The sequence below is a fragment of the Aulonocara sp. 'chitande type north' Nkhata Bay genome, linkage group LG14 (genome assembly GCF_057382095.1).
Source record: "Aulonocara sp. 'chitande type north' Nkhata Bay isolate Kocher_YH1m ecotype deep benthic linkage group LG14, A_spYH_male_GT1.1, whole genome shotgun sequence".
Classification (NCBI taxonomy): domain Eukaryota; kingdom Metazoa; phylum Chordata; class Actinopteri; order Cichliformes; family Cichlidae; genus Aulonocara; species Aulonocara sp. 'chitande type north' Nkhata Bay.
The window spans coordinates 9,563,495-9,578,523 of record NC_141357.1 but is presented as its reverse complement, the minus strand read 5'-3'; the positions used below and the strand labels follow the sequence as shown (position 1 = coordinate 9,578,523).

Here is a 15,029-nt window from a genome sequence, read left to right as displayed (position 1 = left end):
AACCATGACATCATCTATGCATGTTTCTGTGTTGCCTTCTTAAAGAGATGGAGGGAATTTGGCTTGTTTGTCCAGCGTGATGGAACATTTAGGACCATTCACTTCTCAGTGCAGGTTATTTTTTGTCCTGGCAAACAGAATTTACCTGTGTACAGTAGATCTGCCTCATGCTTAGATTTACATGTTGCTCCGAGTCAGGAAATCTTAGTGGTTGAATAGTAGAATATATAGTTTCTTACTTCGACTGTGCCAGTCAGAGTGTGGAGTGTTTGTTGCAGTTTGACACAAACTGAATCTTAAATATGTACAATTTAAGATTCAAAAAGTTACCTTAGTATCAGACTTAGACTCAGTTTACAATACACAAATGCAGCTTTCATTTCTGAAATGTGGTGGTTGCTGCACTGCCTTCAGCGTTGGCATTTGAAAACATCATGTCAATTCTCCCAGCTGGAGCAAGCCCTCACTGAGGAAGTGAGGGCTTCCTCAGTGACACCAGGATATACATGGTGTCACAAACACGCATGTTTGTGACACCATGTGACACCTTCCTCAGTGACACCAGGATATACATGGTGTCACAAACACGCATGTTTGTGGTCAGAATTGCAACATGGTGAGTGTATTGTGTGAGTTTTTTCTGTTGTGTTCGTATCATTCACACTAGTTAACTTCAAGCGACATGATGAGCAGGTTTTGCTTAATCCTCTTTTAGGGTGTGTATTCAGCCACAGTGAAACATCATTCCTATTCTGAGAAAGCTTATCCACTGCTGATATTTTTCTATGAATCTGATGTTTAATTTAGCTCTGGCCATTTGTTTGTCCATGGGTTTGTCATCACAGTAAACCCTCCCCTTATTATTAGGGCACCTGAAGTAGGCACTCCTCCTATTCCTGCTCTCATTTGACAGAACAAGGACAACTACAGGACAACTTCTACATAAGAAGAGTTGAACCTCAGGGGCTAAGATAACTTCTCCTGATATCTTGCTCTCTGCCTTCTTCGGCACCTTCTTCTTTGTCTTCAAATTACAAATCCTACAGGCCATGTCCAACCAGTCCTTCCAAAACCAACATGAAGAGGCCTACGCCTCCCTGATGAGAGGCCTGAAGGAGCTGGACCTACAGGGATCCTATGTTCCCACTGACCTGTTGCTGATCGGAGACCATGCTTTTCCTTTAGCAATGAACAGCCGAGGTCAGGTGCTGATGGCTGCCTCTCTGTACGGCAGTGGAAGGATTGTGGTCCTGGGTCATGAGGGCTACTTGACAGCCTTTCCTGCTCTGGTAGAAAATGCTCTGACCTGGCTGAGAGGTGATGGATCTGATAACCTCTCTGTAAGGGTGCACAGAAATGTCAGTGCAGTTGCTAATAACCTTCAAAAATCCAGCTTCCAAGTAGAAGTTGTGGGAGCTTTCAGTGACAACCTGGGAGTTGGTGTTTATGTGACCGATGCCTACAGTGTGGGCTCAGACTCAATGGAGCTGGTGACGTTTCTGAAAGCTGGAGGAGGGGTGCTGATAGCTGGACAAGCGTGGAGTTGGGCTGCAGATCACCCCAAAGAGAACGCACTGCATCAGTTTGATGGGAATAAAGTGTCGGGAGTGGCAGGAATCTACTTTTCTAAGAACTGTGGTGAGGCGGAGAACTTGCCTGTCTACCCTCAGATCCCGTCCTCCTGGATGTCTGTGGTGTGAGTGATTCTATTGGTTCTGCTTTACTGCACATAAACAAAGATTACAATTTTATCAAAAGTAAACAGCTTATCTGTCACTGAAGCAAACAGATTTTTTTTTCTGTTAGTTGTTAAATATATTTTATTCTATATCCATTTACCCATTTCTAGAGTGTAAAAAATTAAAATGCAAACAAAATACATTCCATAGACTGTCTTTCCTTCTTAAAATGTCTTTCCCCTTTTATTCTTCCCTCTTTCAAATGCAGCATAGGTAAGGATTTTGAGGATGACTTAGAGTTCTTACTCCAGGGAATTTCAGAGTTCGAGCTCCCGCAGGGGTCAACTGCTTCTGAGGTTCTAGTCCATGGACCGCTAGCTTTTCCCATCGGTACTACACATGATGGACGGGCATTCCTCGCAGGAGCCTATTATGGACAGGGACGAGTCATTTTGATTTCACATGAAGGATTTCTGGGACTTGAGGTAAAGTTGACACCTTGAACTAGAATTTAAATTAAAGCTTTTTTCATGAACATATAACAGGAATTTGCTCCTATTGTACACGAATGCACTATTTTATAGATAGCATGTTTCAGCTTAGACAGTAAATATGCTTCCTTTCAACATTTATTTTGGTGTACATTACATTTGTCTACATTAGCAGTTCCCTACGGATTACCCTAGTGTTTGGAAGTAAAAAATAAATTTACATTTAAAAAATGTAAATATAGTTGCCTTTAAGTAAAACATTTCAAATGCCCTAAAATTCACATATCCTGATAGGGTTAGGAGTTAACAGGAAGTAGTTCTCAAAGAGTTAAATATTTCTGCTAATCTCCCAAACCTTTTATATATCAGATAATCTGGAGCGATCGTGGCTCAAAGAGTTGGCAGTCTGTCTTGTAACCGGAAGGCTGCCGGTTCGAGCCCCGGCTCGGACAGTCTCGGTCGTTGTGTCCTTGGGCAAGACACTTCACCTACTGCCTACTGGTGATGGCCAGAGGGGCCGATGGTGCGATATGGCAGCCTCGCTTCTGTCTGCTACAACTGTAGCTTGCCTCCACCAGTGTGAGAGTAAATGAATAGTGGAATTGTAAACTTGCAAAGATTATTATTAATAAACACATGACTGTATTGTTGCTGCTTTTCTTCCTTTGTTTTAGAGCATGGCTCCAATTTGGAAAAATGCCATTCACTGGTTGGATGAAGGCCACAGAGGGGTTGTTGGTGTAATGATGGATCCTGCACTCAAAGTTCTCAGTGATTCAGGGCTGAAGTGTGAGAAGACAAACTTCAGGAAAGACCTCAGTGTGTTTGTGTGTACAGCATATATCACTGAGCATTTGGAGGAAATCCAAAACTTTGTGGCAGAGGGAGGAGGCCTGCTGATTGGAGGACATGCCTGGTGGTGGGCTCATTCAAATGCTGGGAAAAATGTGCTAACGGAATTCTCAGGTATGAAAATGCACGACAAGAGTGATATATAAAGTTATAAAGATATATAAAGTTAAGGATCTGGTTGCTCCTGGCCCAGATAATATGACTTATAACTTCTTGGAGAGTGTATTGCCTCTAGGCTGAGTCTGCCAAGTATGTCAGAAAAGCAGGACCTAACGCAGGACTCGCAGACAGGGAATTTGGTTACAGTGTAAAATAATGCAGTCCAAAGCAGTTCCAATAAATGTGATCTCCTCAGCAATGACTTCCCAGCTTCCAGTGCAGAGAATTCCAGAGCCCCGTCCTGGAGCAAGGCCCGGGAAGGGTGCCTGAAGGCAAGCATCTGGCAGCTAGGCCTTAGTCCATGTAGCCTTGCCAGACAGAGCCCAGAAAAGGGACATCGGCCCATTGTCCTGTAGACTCACAACCAGCAGGAGATGCTGTAGGGGTCGGGTGCAATGTGTGTTGGGCAGTGGCCAGGAGTGGATGCCCTGGTGGACTGATCCCCCACTACCTAAACTAGTGATTGGGGCATGGAATGTCACCTCTCTGGTGGGGAAGGAGCCTGAGTTAGTGCGTGAGGTTGAGATGTACTGGCTAGATATAGTCGGGCTCACCTCAAAGCATGGCTTGGGCTCTGGAAGCAGACCCCTGGAGAAGGGCTGGACTCTGTCTCAGTCTGGAGTTGCCCTTGGTGAGACGCAGTGGGCTGGGGTGGGTATCTGTATCCCCTTGGCTTGCTGCCTGTACGTTGGTGTTTCTCCTGGTGGAAAAGAAGGTTTGTTCCCTGTGCTTTTGGGTCGGGGAATGTCAATGATCGATTTTATAATTATATCACCAGACCTGTGGCCATATGTTCTGGACACTCGGGTGAAAAGAGGAGTCGAGCTGTCAACTGATCACCACCTGGTGGTGAGTTTTCCTGCACTAGAGAAGGTTGCTGAAAGCTTAATCCTGATTTGTCTTTGGCCTTTGATGTGTTGTACCAACTGACCTTTGTCCATCAACTTTGAAACTTCTTCTACAATGGAGGATGGTAAGAATGTTCTAAATTCCTTCAGGGTCTGGCTGATCTTGTTTCGGAGTGCATCTATGGTGAAATGGACCCATCCTATCCTTTTACTCAGGAGCTGTTTCTGTGCTTCCCATAAGATCTTTTCAGGTCCATGTCCTTGAGTGTAGAACGAAGGCACAAACTCCTGGGAACCAGTGTGAGATTCAGTCTGTCTGCGTCTCAGGTTAAAGTGGAGGTCGTTCCTATAGTCCCCTAGTTTCCCCAAATCCCTTACATAGACCAACCTATGTACCAAGTGAACTCACACTACTCACATCTTGTCCTATCTGACCTAAAATGGTTACATGATGTAGTTAGGCAAGGCTTTACAGTGGTTTCACCCTTAACGACTAGTGATGGTAAGGACCCATGCCTTTTTTCACACCTTGGCTCATTTAATGACTCACATAATCAACAGTGGGTCAGCAACCTTTACTTCCACCTCCAAAGCAGAAAACCCCCACTAGAGGTTAAGTACCTGGGACTCTCCAACTGTAGTTTTTAGAACTGAAAATGCATCATGATAAGAGCTAAAACATCTCCACAAACTTAAATAAAATCCAGTTGCCTTTATTTTTTTAAAGCTCTGGATGATAGAAAGCTACACACACATATCGCTGTGCTGTTTCCCAGGAAATCAGACATGAAAATGAGGAATTGAGGAATAAGAGCTCTGTTTTGCACTCGAGGGTTGTCAATACTTACCCCTGAGTGCTGGTCAGGATACAAGACTGAGATTTCCTTCCTTTTAGGACATTTATTGCTGGCTGGTAATCATGTAGGTGTATGTGGGCCAATAAGTCACCAAAGTAACATTACAGTGGTGTCAGTTCAAAATACCACTCACTCTGCTGACATACTTTATCTTTCAAGCTCGGTTCCTCTAATCTCTCTACTAAGAGATTAAGTATTCTGCACAGTATCTTTGGTGCTTCCTGGACCGTACACTTCTTGATAGAGATCTCGGATGTTGGTCTTGGAATCTGCTGGAGTCACTCGCACAGTTTACGGGTGACTGCCCTGAGGAAATGATACTACTACTACTACTACTACTGATACTACTACTACTACTAATTATTATTATTATTGACCCAGCATTGTTTCCAGAAGTCCTGCAAGGCTAAAAAGCTTATTCACGGCCAGAATGGACCATGCATTTTTCCTCTTGAAACTGACAGTTGGAGTCTTCTCTTGTCCAACAAATTATGGACCTAACTGTATGTGGTATACATGAGTCACTAAATGTGAAAAAATATTTTTGGGCTTGTTTTCAAACTCAAAATTTCTGGTAGTGTTTTTATAGTTTGCCTGTATCATTTAAATCATTTTACACTACAAGCCATGATTGCTCATAAAAACATCACAAAGCTCTTTTATTATATACATACAGAGCTCTAATAGCCTACAGTGATGATAAGGTGGCACATCTTGGGCAAAAAAAAACCAACCTTCTGCAGTTTAATGAAAAAACCAAAGTCATTACACTTCCAACAGTAAACGAGAGTATTTTAAGTCAGATTTGCTTTAATATCTTCCAGGGAACAAGATCCTGAACCAAATGGGATTGAGCCTGTTGGGAGCAACAATCGGAGGAGGATCATACAAAGCCCCTGTACCCAGCCAGGCTATTAAAGACAGCTACCACTTCCGCCACCTTCTAAACCGCTTCGCTGCCCATGTGACTACAGGTGAAGAACTTAGCCAGCATGAGGAGAGATATCTGAAAAAGCTGGGCAACGACTGCAACGTCTACTTGCAGATGAAAGCCCATGACTCCTCCCACTACAGACAAGTTTTGGCCACACTCACGGATATATTAATAACATCAGGCCTGCCAGAAGTGAGTAGACAACATAATATGATCATCTTAAAAAAAAATTCCAAAAGAATGAAACAGTGCTGTTGACTTCTCACAGCTATAAGTGATCAATGACTGACAGCTGCCCAATCTATGAATGTTTGGTTTTGGTAGTTTTTTTTTTTTTGGCTGCAGATGCTGTGATAATGTGCGAAAGATAATTTTTATAACATTCACTATTCATTTTCAAGGTGAGTGACAGCTGCCCTGTAAAGAGTCCCAAAGACCACCTCCTCCTCGCTGTGGGTACCCAGGTATATAAGGTTTGCCCAGATCCCGATGCCCTCCTGCCCTACCTCATCAAGGACAACCCAATGATGCCTGTTGTCTATAACCACCAGATCAAGGTTGATGTCAATACAGCAGGTCAGATCTCTCCGCTGTGTTATGTGAACTGGTTATAAGTTTACAATTTACAATATGTGTACAGTGGTTATTGTTTTGCTAACACATTTGAATCACATAGCAATGTTAACCATGATGCAGCAATGTTTGTTACTTAATGTTACACAGTTTTAATCTGTGAACCTCACTGTAGACACTGAAAACTGTGAAATACAGTTTTTAAAATACTGATTTTATACCTGCAAATGTCCCTGACTGTGTTGTTTTATTTTTTAAACATAATTGTTTCAGATGGGGAAGAGTGGATCAGCACAGGTCTCTACCTCTCTCCTGGTATGAAGACCTACATCGCTATACCACCTCAGATCGTCAACAAGGATTGGAAGGTACAGCATATGAAGTCAATTGATTTTAATTTCAGTGATAATGCTGACCCCATGTAAGTCTCTGTCCTCAGGAGGCATCTAATCGGGATGCCTCCTAAAGGTTGGGGTCCACAATATTTTATTCTCATTATTTATTTTAAATATGCATTTTCTAGCCTGATGTGATACTTTGAAGATTATAGACCATCATAAGTATAAGCTGAGATTCCAGTCAAGCCCACTAGACTGCCCCCAGCAGTATAATGATATGGCATGCCTCAGCCTTCAATATCAATCCACCTATATCTAATGGGTGGGTGACATCACCCACTGGTTTTAAAGCTTAAAGCCTCAACTTCAGTACTCTGGCTATAATCATGTTGGGTTTTTTTTTTTTAATTGCAAATGACCATATTGGGATGAGACAGAGTCAAGTTACCCAATTTAACAAGGTCACGCAGATACAAAAACATAACTGCAGTTATAATTACTTTAAAAATGTAAAAAAAAATTTGGTAGAAAGATCAGATTTGGCAGGGAGATTCCTATCAGGCAATGCGGCAATGGTCCAAAATCTAAGGCTTAAAAAAGAGAGAGACTGCAGTTTCTGGCACCTATTCAGTTAACTGACACATGCTAATAATGCATTTTCCTTTTCTTCTGCAGATTCAGATAGGATGTCAAACTGACTCACTGCATCATAATGACGAGCTGAAGAGACCACCATCTGTCCATGAGCAATTTCCTGTCACTGCACAGATGATACAGGTTTGGAACCTGTGGGGAGGACTCATTTACCTGGTGGCCCCACCCAAAACACAAGTGAAGGGGTTGGAGGTCATAGTGCAGATGGCTGTACCTGCTCCATATTACAAGTCTGGTGAGTCTGTGGTGGATAGAACTGTAATATGTGTTTATCCAAGTGTGTCTCCAAGTAACAGTGAAACAGGGTTTCTTAACTGTTAATCAAAGCTACTAACTGAACAATAATTGTGTACGTCATAATGTATAATGTACTGTATAAAATGAAAAGACTGTGATTTATATCATGAGCATTAATTTCCTGTGGACCATTGTTATCTATGAAACCTCATCATTATAAAGTCGTTATTTGTCTCTGTAGATCTTGATGTGACACAAGTTTGTAATTTATCTAGTATGGGACATTAGCTAACTTTAAGTTAAAGCTAGCTAACCCCTAGTCCTTTTTTATACAGGGAGTGCAGAATTATTAGGCAAGTTGTATTTTTGAGGAATAATTTTATTATTGAACAACAACCATGTTCTCAATGAACCCAAAAAACTCATTAATATCAAAGCTGAATGTTTTTGGAAGTAGTTTTTAGTTTGTTTTTAATTTTAGCTATTTTAGGGGGATATCTGTGTGTGCAGGTGACTATTACTGTGCACAATTATTAGGCAATTAACAAAAAACAAATATATACCCATTTCAATTATTTATTTTTACCAGTGAAACCAATATAACATCTCCACATTCACAAATATACATTTCTGACATTCAAAAACAAAACAGAAACAAATCAGCGACCAATATAGCCACCTTTCTTTGCAAGGACACTCAAAAGCCTGCCATCCATGGATTCTGTCAGTGTTTTGATCTGTTCACCATCAACATTGCGTGCAGCAGCAACCACAGCCTCCCAGACACTGTTCAGAGAGGTGTACTGTTTTCCCTCCTTGTAAATCTCACATTTGATGATGGACCACAGGTTCTCAATGGGGTTCAGATCAGGTGAACAAGGTGGCCATGTCATTAGTTTTTCTTCTTTTATACCCTTTCTTGCCAGCCACGCTGTGGAGTACTTGGACGCGTGTGATGGAGCATTGTCCTGCATGAAAATCATGTTTTTCTTGAAGGATGCAGACTTCTTCCTGTACCACTGCTTGAAGAAGGTGTCTTCCAGAAACTGGCAGTAGGACTGGGAGTTGAGCTTGACTCCATCCTCAACCCGAAAAGGCCCCACAAGCTCATCTTTGATGATACCAGCCCAAACCAGTACTCCACCTCCACCTTGCTGGCGTCTGAGTCGGACTGGAGCTCTCTGCCCTTTACCAATCCAGCCACGGGCCCATCCATCTGGCCCATCAAGACTCACTCTCATTTCATCAGTCCATAAAACCTTAGAAAAACCAGTCTTGAGATATTTCTTGGCCCAGTCTTGACGTTTCAGCTTGTGTGTCTTGTTCAGTGGTGGTCGTCTTTCAGCCTTTCTTACCTTGGCCATGTCTCTGAGTATTGCACACCTTGTGCTTTTGGGCACTCCAGTGATGTTGCAGCTCTGAAATATGGCCAAACTGGTGGCAAGTGGCATCTTGGCAGCTGCACGCTTGACTTTTCTCAGTTCATGGGCAGTTATTTTGCGCCTTGGTTTTTCCACACGCTTCTTGCGACCCTGTTGACTATTTTGAATGAAACGCTTGATTGTTCGATGATCACGCTTCAGAAGCTTTGCAATTTTGAGACTGCTGCATCCCTCTGCAAGATATCTCACTGTTTTTGACTTTTCTGAGCCCGTCAAGTCCTTCTTTTGACCCATTTTGCCAAAGGAAAGGACGTTGCCTAATAATTATGCACACCTGATATAGGGTGTTGATGTCATTAGACCACACCCCTTCTCATTACAGAGATGCACATCACCTAATATGCTTAATTGGTAGTAGGCTTTCGAGCCTATACAGCTTGGAGTAAGACAACATGCATGAAGAGGATGATGTGGACAAAATACTCATTTGCCTAATAATTCTGCACTCCCTGTATATGTTATAGCCTGAAGCATTTTAGTAGATCCACTCCTCTCTTTGCTCTTTTCAGGTGTGACAACTGCAGCTCAGTGGTTAATGCTGCGCACGGCTCCTTCACCCTGGGCAGAGTTGGAGTTTGAAAACATTATTCTCACCATACCAGCAGATGTTGTTCGGGATCTGGAGCGCCCAGATGAGCTGGCTGCTCTGTGGGATGAAATGATGAGGGCCATTGCAGATCTGGCTGCCAAACCACACAAATTTCCCCGCAAGGAGCGCTTTGTGGCAGATGTGCAGATTTCTCACGGTAAGTGCATTGTGCCTCATGTTGTACAGTACACACATTGCACTTATTTGCTTGTTCTTAGAGACTCCCAAGAACATAAGGCCTGACCAAAAAAACGCTGCGTGACTGACTGGTTACATGTAGACCAGTCTTTGGACCAGCTGGCACTCCTAACACTCAGGAGTGTTAGCTCCTAACACAGCTAACACTCCTTTGAAGGAATTAATTGTTTTAATTGAGTAATTCATTCTTATTTGCTTGGGATGGAGTCACTGGGAACAGGAAGCCAGACTCAGAAGAAGAAAACAGTAACCAACCAAGAAATCAGTGTGGACTCTCCTGAAAGCTCAAGTTGAATACCTGCCATCCCAAGTCTGCTCCCTCTGCTTCAACCCCTCATGTCAGACATCTTGCAGCCCATTTGGTGTACTTCCTTTCCTTCCAAAGCCAATTACTGCTTCACTCATCAGCTTCTGATAGTGATGGCTTGAATCCACATTTTCTTCTCGGGGACCCGATTGTTGTCCTCTGCAACCCACCTCTACATGAAATACCTAGGTACACCTTGTTCTGCATCGGCTGCTATGTCTATATGTTTGTGATCGGAACCTCACAGAGTGTTGAAAGCCACAACAAATGGGAGAGTAATACGAACTGCCAACACCGTATTTTTTGAATTTGCGAGAGTAGCAGGTTCTATCTATGACAACAAGGCGTTTCTTCCTCAGTTAGTCAATATGGTCTGAGTCTTTAAACCTCCCATTCTATCACTGCCCTGAATGTTTGACTGATTGCTCTGCCAGCACTGGAGTGGATATTACATGGATAGCCTGCAAAAGATAAGCTCCAAGATTTGCTGGGCTTCAATTTCATGTCACCCATGTAGGTGTGAATAGGAGGCAGCTGCTGTCCAGCCTGTAGATGCTCTGCTCCAACAACCCACTTGAAAGCTCAGATGAGCTGTGGTGAAGGTTGCTGGGGAGTTCGGGCATTCTGCCACTATTCACACTTGGTAAATGGACTGGTTCTTATATAGCGCTTTTCTACTCTTTCTGACCACTCAAAGCGCTTTATACAACTAATTCATTCACCCAATCACACCCATTCACACAAGCACTTTTTTCTGAACTCTTAAGTGCTAAGTAGCTACCATTCACACTCTGATGAATGCATCGGAGAGCAACATGGGGTTAGTATCTCGCCCAAGGATATTTGGCATGCAGACAGGAGCAGCCTGGGATCAAACCACCAACCTTCTGGTTAGTAGCTGACCTGCTCTGCCACCTGAGCTACAGTCACCCTTTCAGTGATCAACTATAGAGTAATGATGATTTTGTTTGGTTCTTTGCTCAGATAGATACAATGGCATTCTCTCTCTCTCTTTTTTTTTTTTTTTTTTTTTTTGTCTATCAATGCTGTAAAATCTGAAAGAATTATCACTATACCACTGTTTATTGCTCTTTTTCTGTTCAGGCTGGATGCATGCAGGTTATCCAGTCATGGCACACAAAATGACAGCTCATGAACTGGTCGGCGTCAAAAAAGGTAATCCAATGTGGGGCCCCATCCATGAACTGGGACACAATCAACAGAGAGCTTGCTGGGAGTTCCCACCAAACACCACAGAGTGTACATGCAACCTGTGGTCAGTGTATGTGAATGAAGAGGTGCTGGGCGTCGACAGGGAGAAGGTGGAGTAAATGACAAAGACAAATGGCCAGAAACATCTTATATTGTTACGCTTTTTATGATAACTTCTTTGATGTTATATGATGACAAACCACTTAACTATGTTTTAGAGTACAATATTTTACAATCATCTCATCCCATGTTGTTTAATGCAGACTGAAGGAGCCATGACTTCAGCAAACCGACAAAGTCGAATAAATGACTATGTCGCGGGAGACAGGACACCTGAGAGCTGGAGCATGTGGGTGGCTCTGGAAACATATATGCAGGTGAGAGAATTCTGCTCTGTAGAGAAACTGTCCTTTGTCCACACTGGAGTGACCTGCTTCCATAGGAAAAAAAATGATTGCATATAAAACTGAAAGCAGAGTGTGAAACAAGGAGAGTTCAAGAAATGTTTTCCATTAAGTCACTTTTAAGAAAGTGTGGAGACATAATTATAAACAGTATCTTAACAGTCAGTCCTTTGTCCACACTGGAGTGCACATACAGTGGGGCAAAAAAGTATTTAGTCAGCCACCGATTGTGCAAGTTCCCCCACTTAAAATGATGACAGAGGTCAGTAATTTGCACCAGAGGTACACTTCAACTGTGAGAGACAGAATGTGAAAAAAAAATCCATGAATCCACATGGTAGGATTTGTAAAGAATTTATTCGTAAATCAGGGTGGAAAATAAGTATTTGGTCAATAACAAAAATACAACTCAATACTTTGTAACATAACCTTTGTTGGCAATAACAGAGGTCAAACGTTTACTATAGGTCTTTACCAGGTTTGCACACACAGTAGCTGGTATTTTGGCCCATTCCTCCATGCAGATCTTCTCGAGAGCAGTGATGTTTTGGGGCTGCTGCCGAGCAACACGGACTTTCAACTCCCGCCACAGATTTTCTATGGGGTCGAGGTCTGGAGACTGGCTAGGCCACTCCAGGACTTTCAAATGCTTCTTATGGAGCCACTCCTTTGTTGCCCGGGCGGTGTGTTTTGGATCATTGTCATGTTGGAAGACCCAGCCTCGTTTCATCTTCAAAGTTCTCACTGATGGGAGGTTTTGGCTCAAAATCTCACGATACATGGCCCCATTCATTCTGTCCTTAACACGGATCAGTCGTCCTGTCCCCTTGGCAGAAAAACAGCCCCATAGCATGATGTTTCCACCCCCATGCTTCACAGTAGGTATGGTGTTCTTGGGATGCAACTCAGTATTCTTCTTCCTCCAAACACGACGAGTTGAGTTTATACCAAAAAGTTCTACTTTGGTTTCATCTGACCACATGACATTCTCCCAATCCTCTGCTGTATCATCCATGTGCTCTCTGGCAAACTTCAGACGGGCCTGGACATGCACTGGCTTCAGCAGCGGAACACGTCTGGCACTGCGGGATTTGATTCCCTGCTGTTGTAGTGTGTTACTGATGGTGACCTTTGTTACTTTGGTCCCAGCTCTCTGCAGGTCATTCACCAGGTCCCCCCGTGTGGTTCTGGGATCTTTGCTCACTGTTCTCATGATCATTTTGACCCCACGGGATGAGATCTTGCGTGGAGCCCCAGATCGAGGGAGATTATCAGTGGTCTTGTATGTCTTCCATTTTCTGATGATTGCTCCCACAGTTGATTTGTTCACACCAAGCTGCTTGCCTATTGTAGATTCACTCTTCCCAGTCTGGTGCAGGTCTACAATACTTTTCCTGGTGTCCTTCGAAAGCTCTTTGGTCTTGGCCATGGCGGAGTTTGGAGTCTGACTGTTTGAGGCTGTGGACAGGTGTCTTTTATACAGATGATGAGTTCAAACAGGTGCCATTCATACAGGTAACGAGTGGGGGACAGAAAAGCTTCTTACAGAAGATGTTACAGGTCTGTGAGAGCCAGAGATTTTCCTTGTTTGAGGTGACCAAATACTTATTTTCCACCCTGATTTACGAATAAATTCTTTACAAATCCTACCATGTGAATTCATGGATTTTTTTTTCACATTCTGTCTCTCACAGTTGAAGTGTACCTCTGGTGCAAATTACTGACCTCTGTCATCATTTTAAGTGGGGGAACTTGCACAATCGGTGGCTGACTAAATACTTTTTTGCCCCACTGTAACACGATTACCAGCATTATGATTTTTGTCTCCTCATCTGCAGCTCCAGGAAAGGTTTGGCTGGGATGCCTTTAAGAAGGTGTTTGCTGCGTATCACCACATAAAGGACTTCCCCAAGGACAACAAAGGAAAGATGAACCTGTATGCTGAGACTTTCTCCCAGACTGTGGGGATGGACCTGACTGGCTTCTTTAAGGCCTGGGGCTGGCCAATAGAAACAGCCACTGAGGAGAAGCTGTCCCAGCTGCCTCCCTGGAACAATCACCCCATGACCCAGTATCAATAAACCTCAGACCACTGAAGGGTGGTTTTAACCAATATCTTAGCTTGAAGTGAATGATGGGCAACACAGTGAATTGATTTGGTGTCGGGTGTTTTGTTTTAACAACATTTAGAGTATCTGAATAGAAAAAAAGAAATGATGTACTGAGGTTGCAGGGTTTGAATTCAGTATTGCAACTGGTTTGTGATTCTCATGTTCCCGAGGGGAAGTACATTAGGCTTCCACTTACTGCCAGGTAGACTAGACTTTTGATGGTATAAGGAGTGGCATCTTTGCTTTTATTTCATAGTTGATGTGAAGATACAAGCAGGAAATATGACTTGTTATACATGTTCTGGGCTGAAATCATACCAAGGCATTGCACTACTATAGCATACATTTCAATCATTTGTTCTCTATAAAGAAATACAATGCATTATGCATTATGTTTCTGTTTTGCTCTTGGTTTCTGTTTGCCAACCTGTTTCGGTTTCTTTTACTTGCACTGCAACCCTTTCCTTATGTAAAATGAATTTTTATAAAGAAATTAATATTCAAAAGAATACAAGGGATTTTCTACAGGTTTATACTGTAAGAGTGTGGATGTGGAAGATGTGTATTTTCTTTGTGTGAGTAAGTAAACTGCATCTTTCATTTGATCTGCTGTTGCACATTTGAATTATGCTGGTTCATAATACAGAGGTCAGACTTTATTTAAGCAAACCTTTGTCTTTACTTTCACACTGATATTTGTTTGCTCACAACTGAAACACCAATAAACGTGAATTATACCTCTCAGACACTTCCTTTTTCATTCAGCTCTGAAAAGAAACTTTAGAGCTCACGTTTTTTTCTGTGCTGTAGAAGATTATCTGTTGAAGACAAATGCAGGTATCAATAGGTGTGTGTGAGTGGGTGGGAAGATCAGTAGAACAGATGCATGTGAGAGTCGGGTGACAGGTCAAGAAAGAAAGGCTGAGGACATCTACAGGTGATATGGAGAGCTGCATGAAGGGGAAACTGAATGTGGCAAAAGGAAGCGACCAATAGAAAGAATGGATAGAGTAAACACAATATAACTGGGAGTCAGGTGTGTCAGGTGACAAGAGACATATGGATGGTGTGTTACTGTGAGTCAATTGAAAAATGGCAGAGAGTTGGGGTAGTAGTGTAGCCTTGAGAAAACATGCCATGGCAA

The 15,029-nt window shown here is 42.7% G+C and overlaps 1 protein-coding gene across 1 annotated transcript; it reads left to right on the top strand.

Annotated features, from left to right (window-relative positions):
• Positions 1 to 611: 611 nt before the first annotated feature.
• On the top strand, positions 612 to 14,629 carry LOC147314073 (TRPM8 channel-associated factor homolog). The gene is made up of 11 exons (XM_086260860.1): positions 612 to 1,696; positions 1,948 to 2,164; positions 2,845 to 3,136; positions 5,711 to 6,012; positions 6,222 to 6,396; positions 6,667 to 6,761; positions 7,407 to 7,620; positions 9,574 to 9,810; positions 11,263 to 11,480; positions 11,634 to 11,747; positions 13,613 to 14,629. Exons 1-11 carry the CDS (start codon positions 1,050 to 1,052, stop codon positions 13,853 to 13,855), a joined length of 2,754 nt encoding a protein of 917 aa, XP_086116986.1. The 5' UTR covers positions 612 to 1,049; the 3' UTR covers positions 13,856 to 14,629.
• Positions 14,630 to 15,029: the final 400 nt, after the last annotated feature.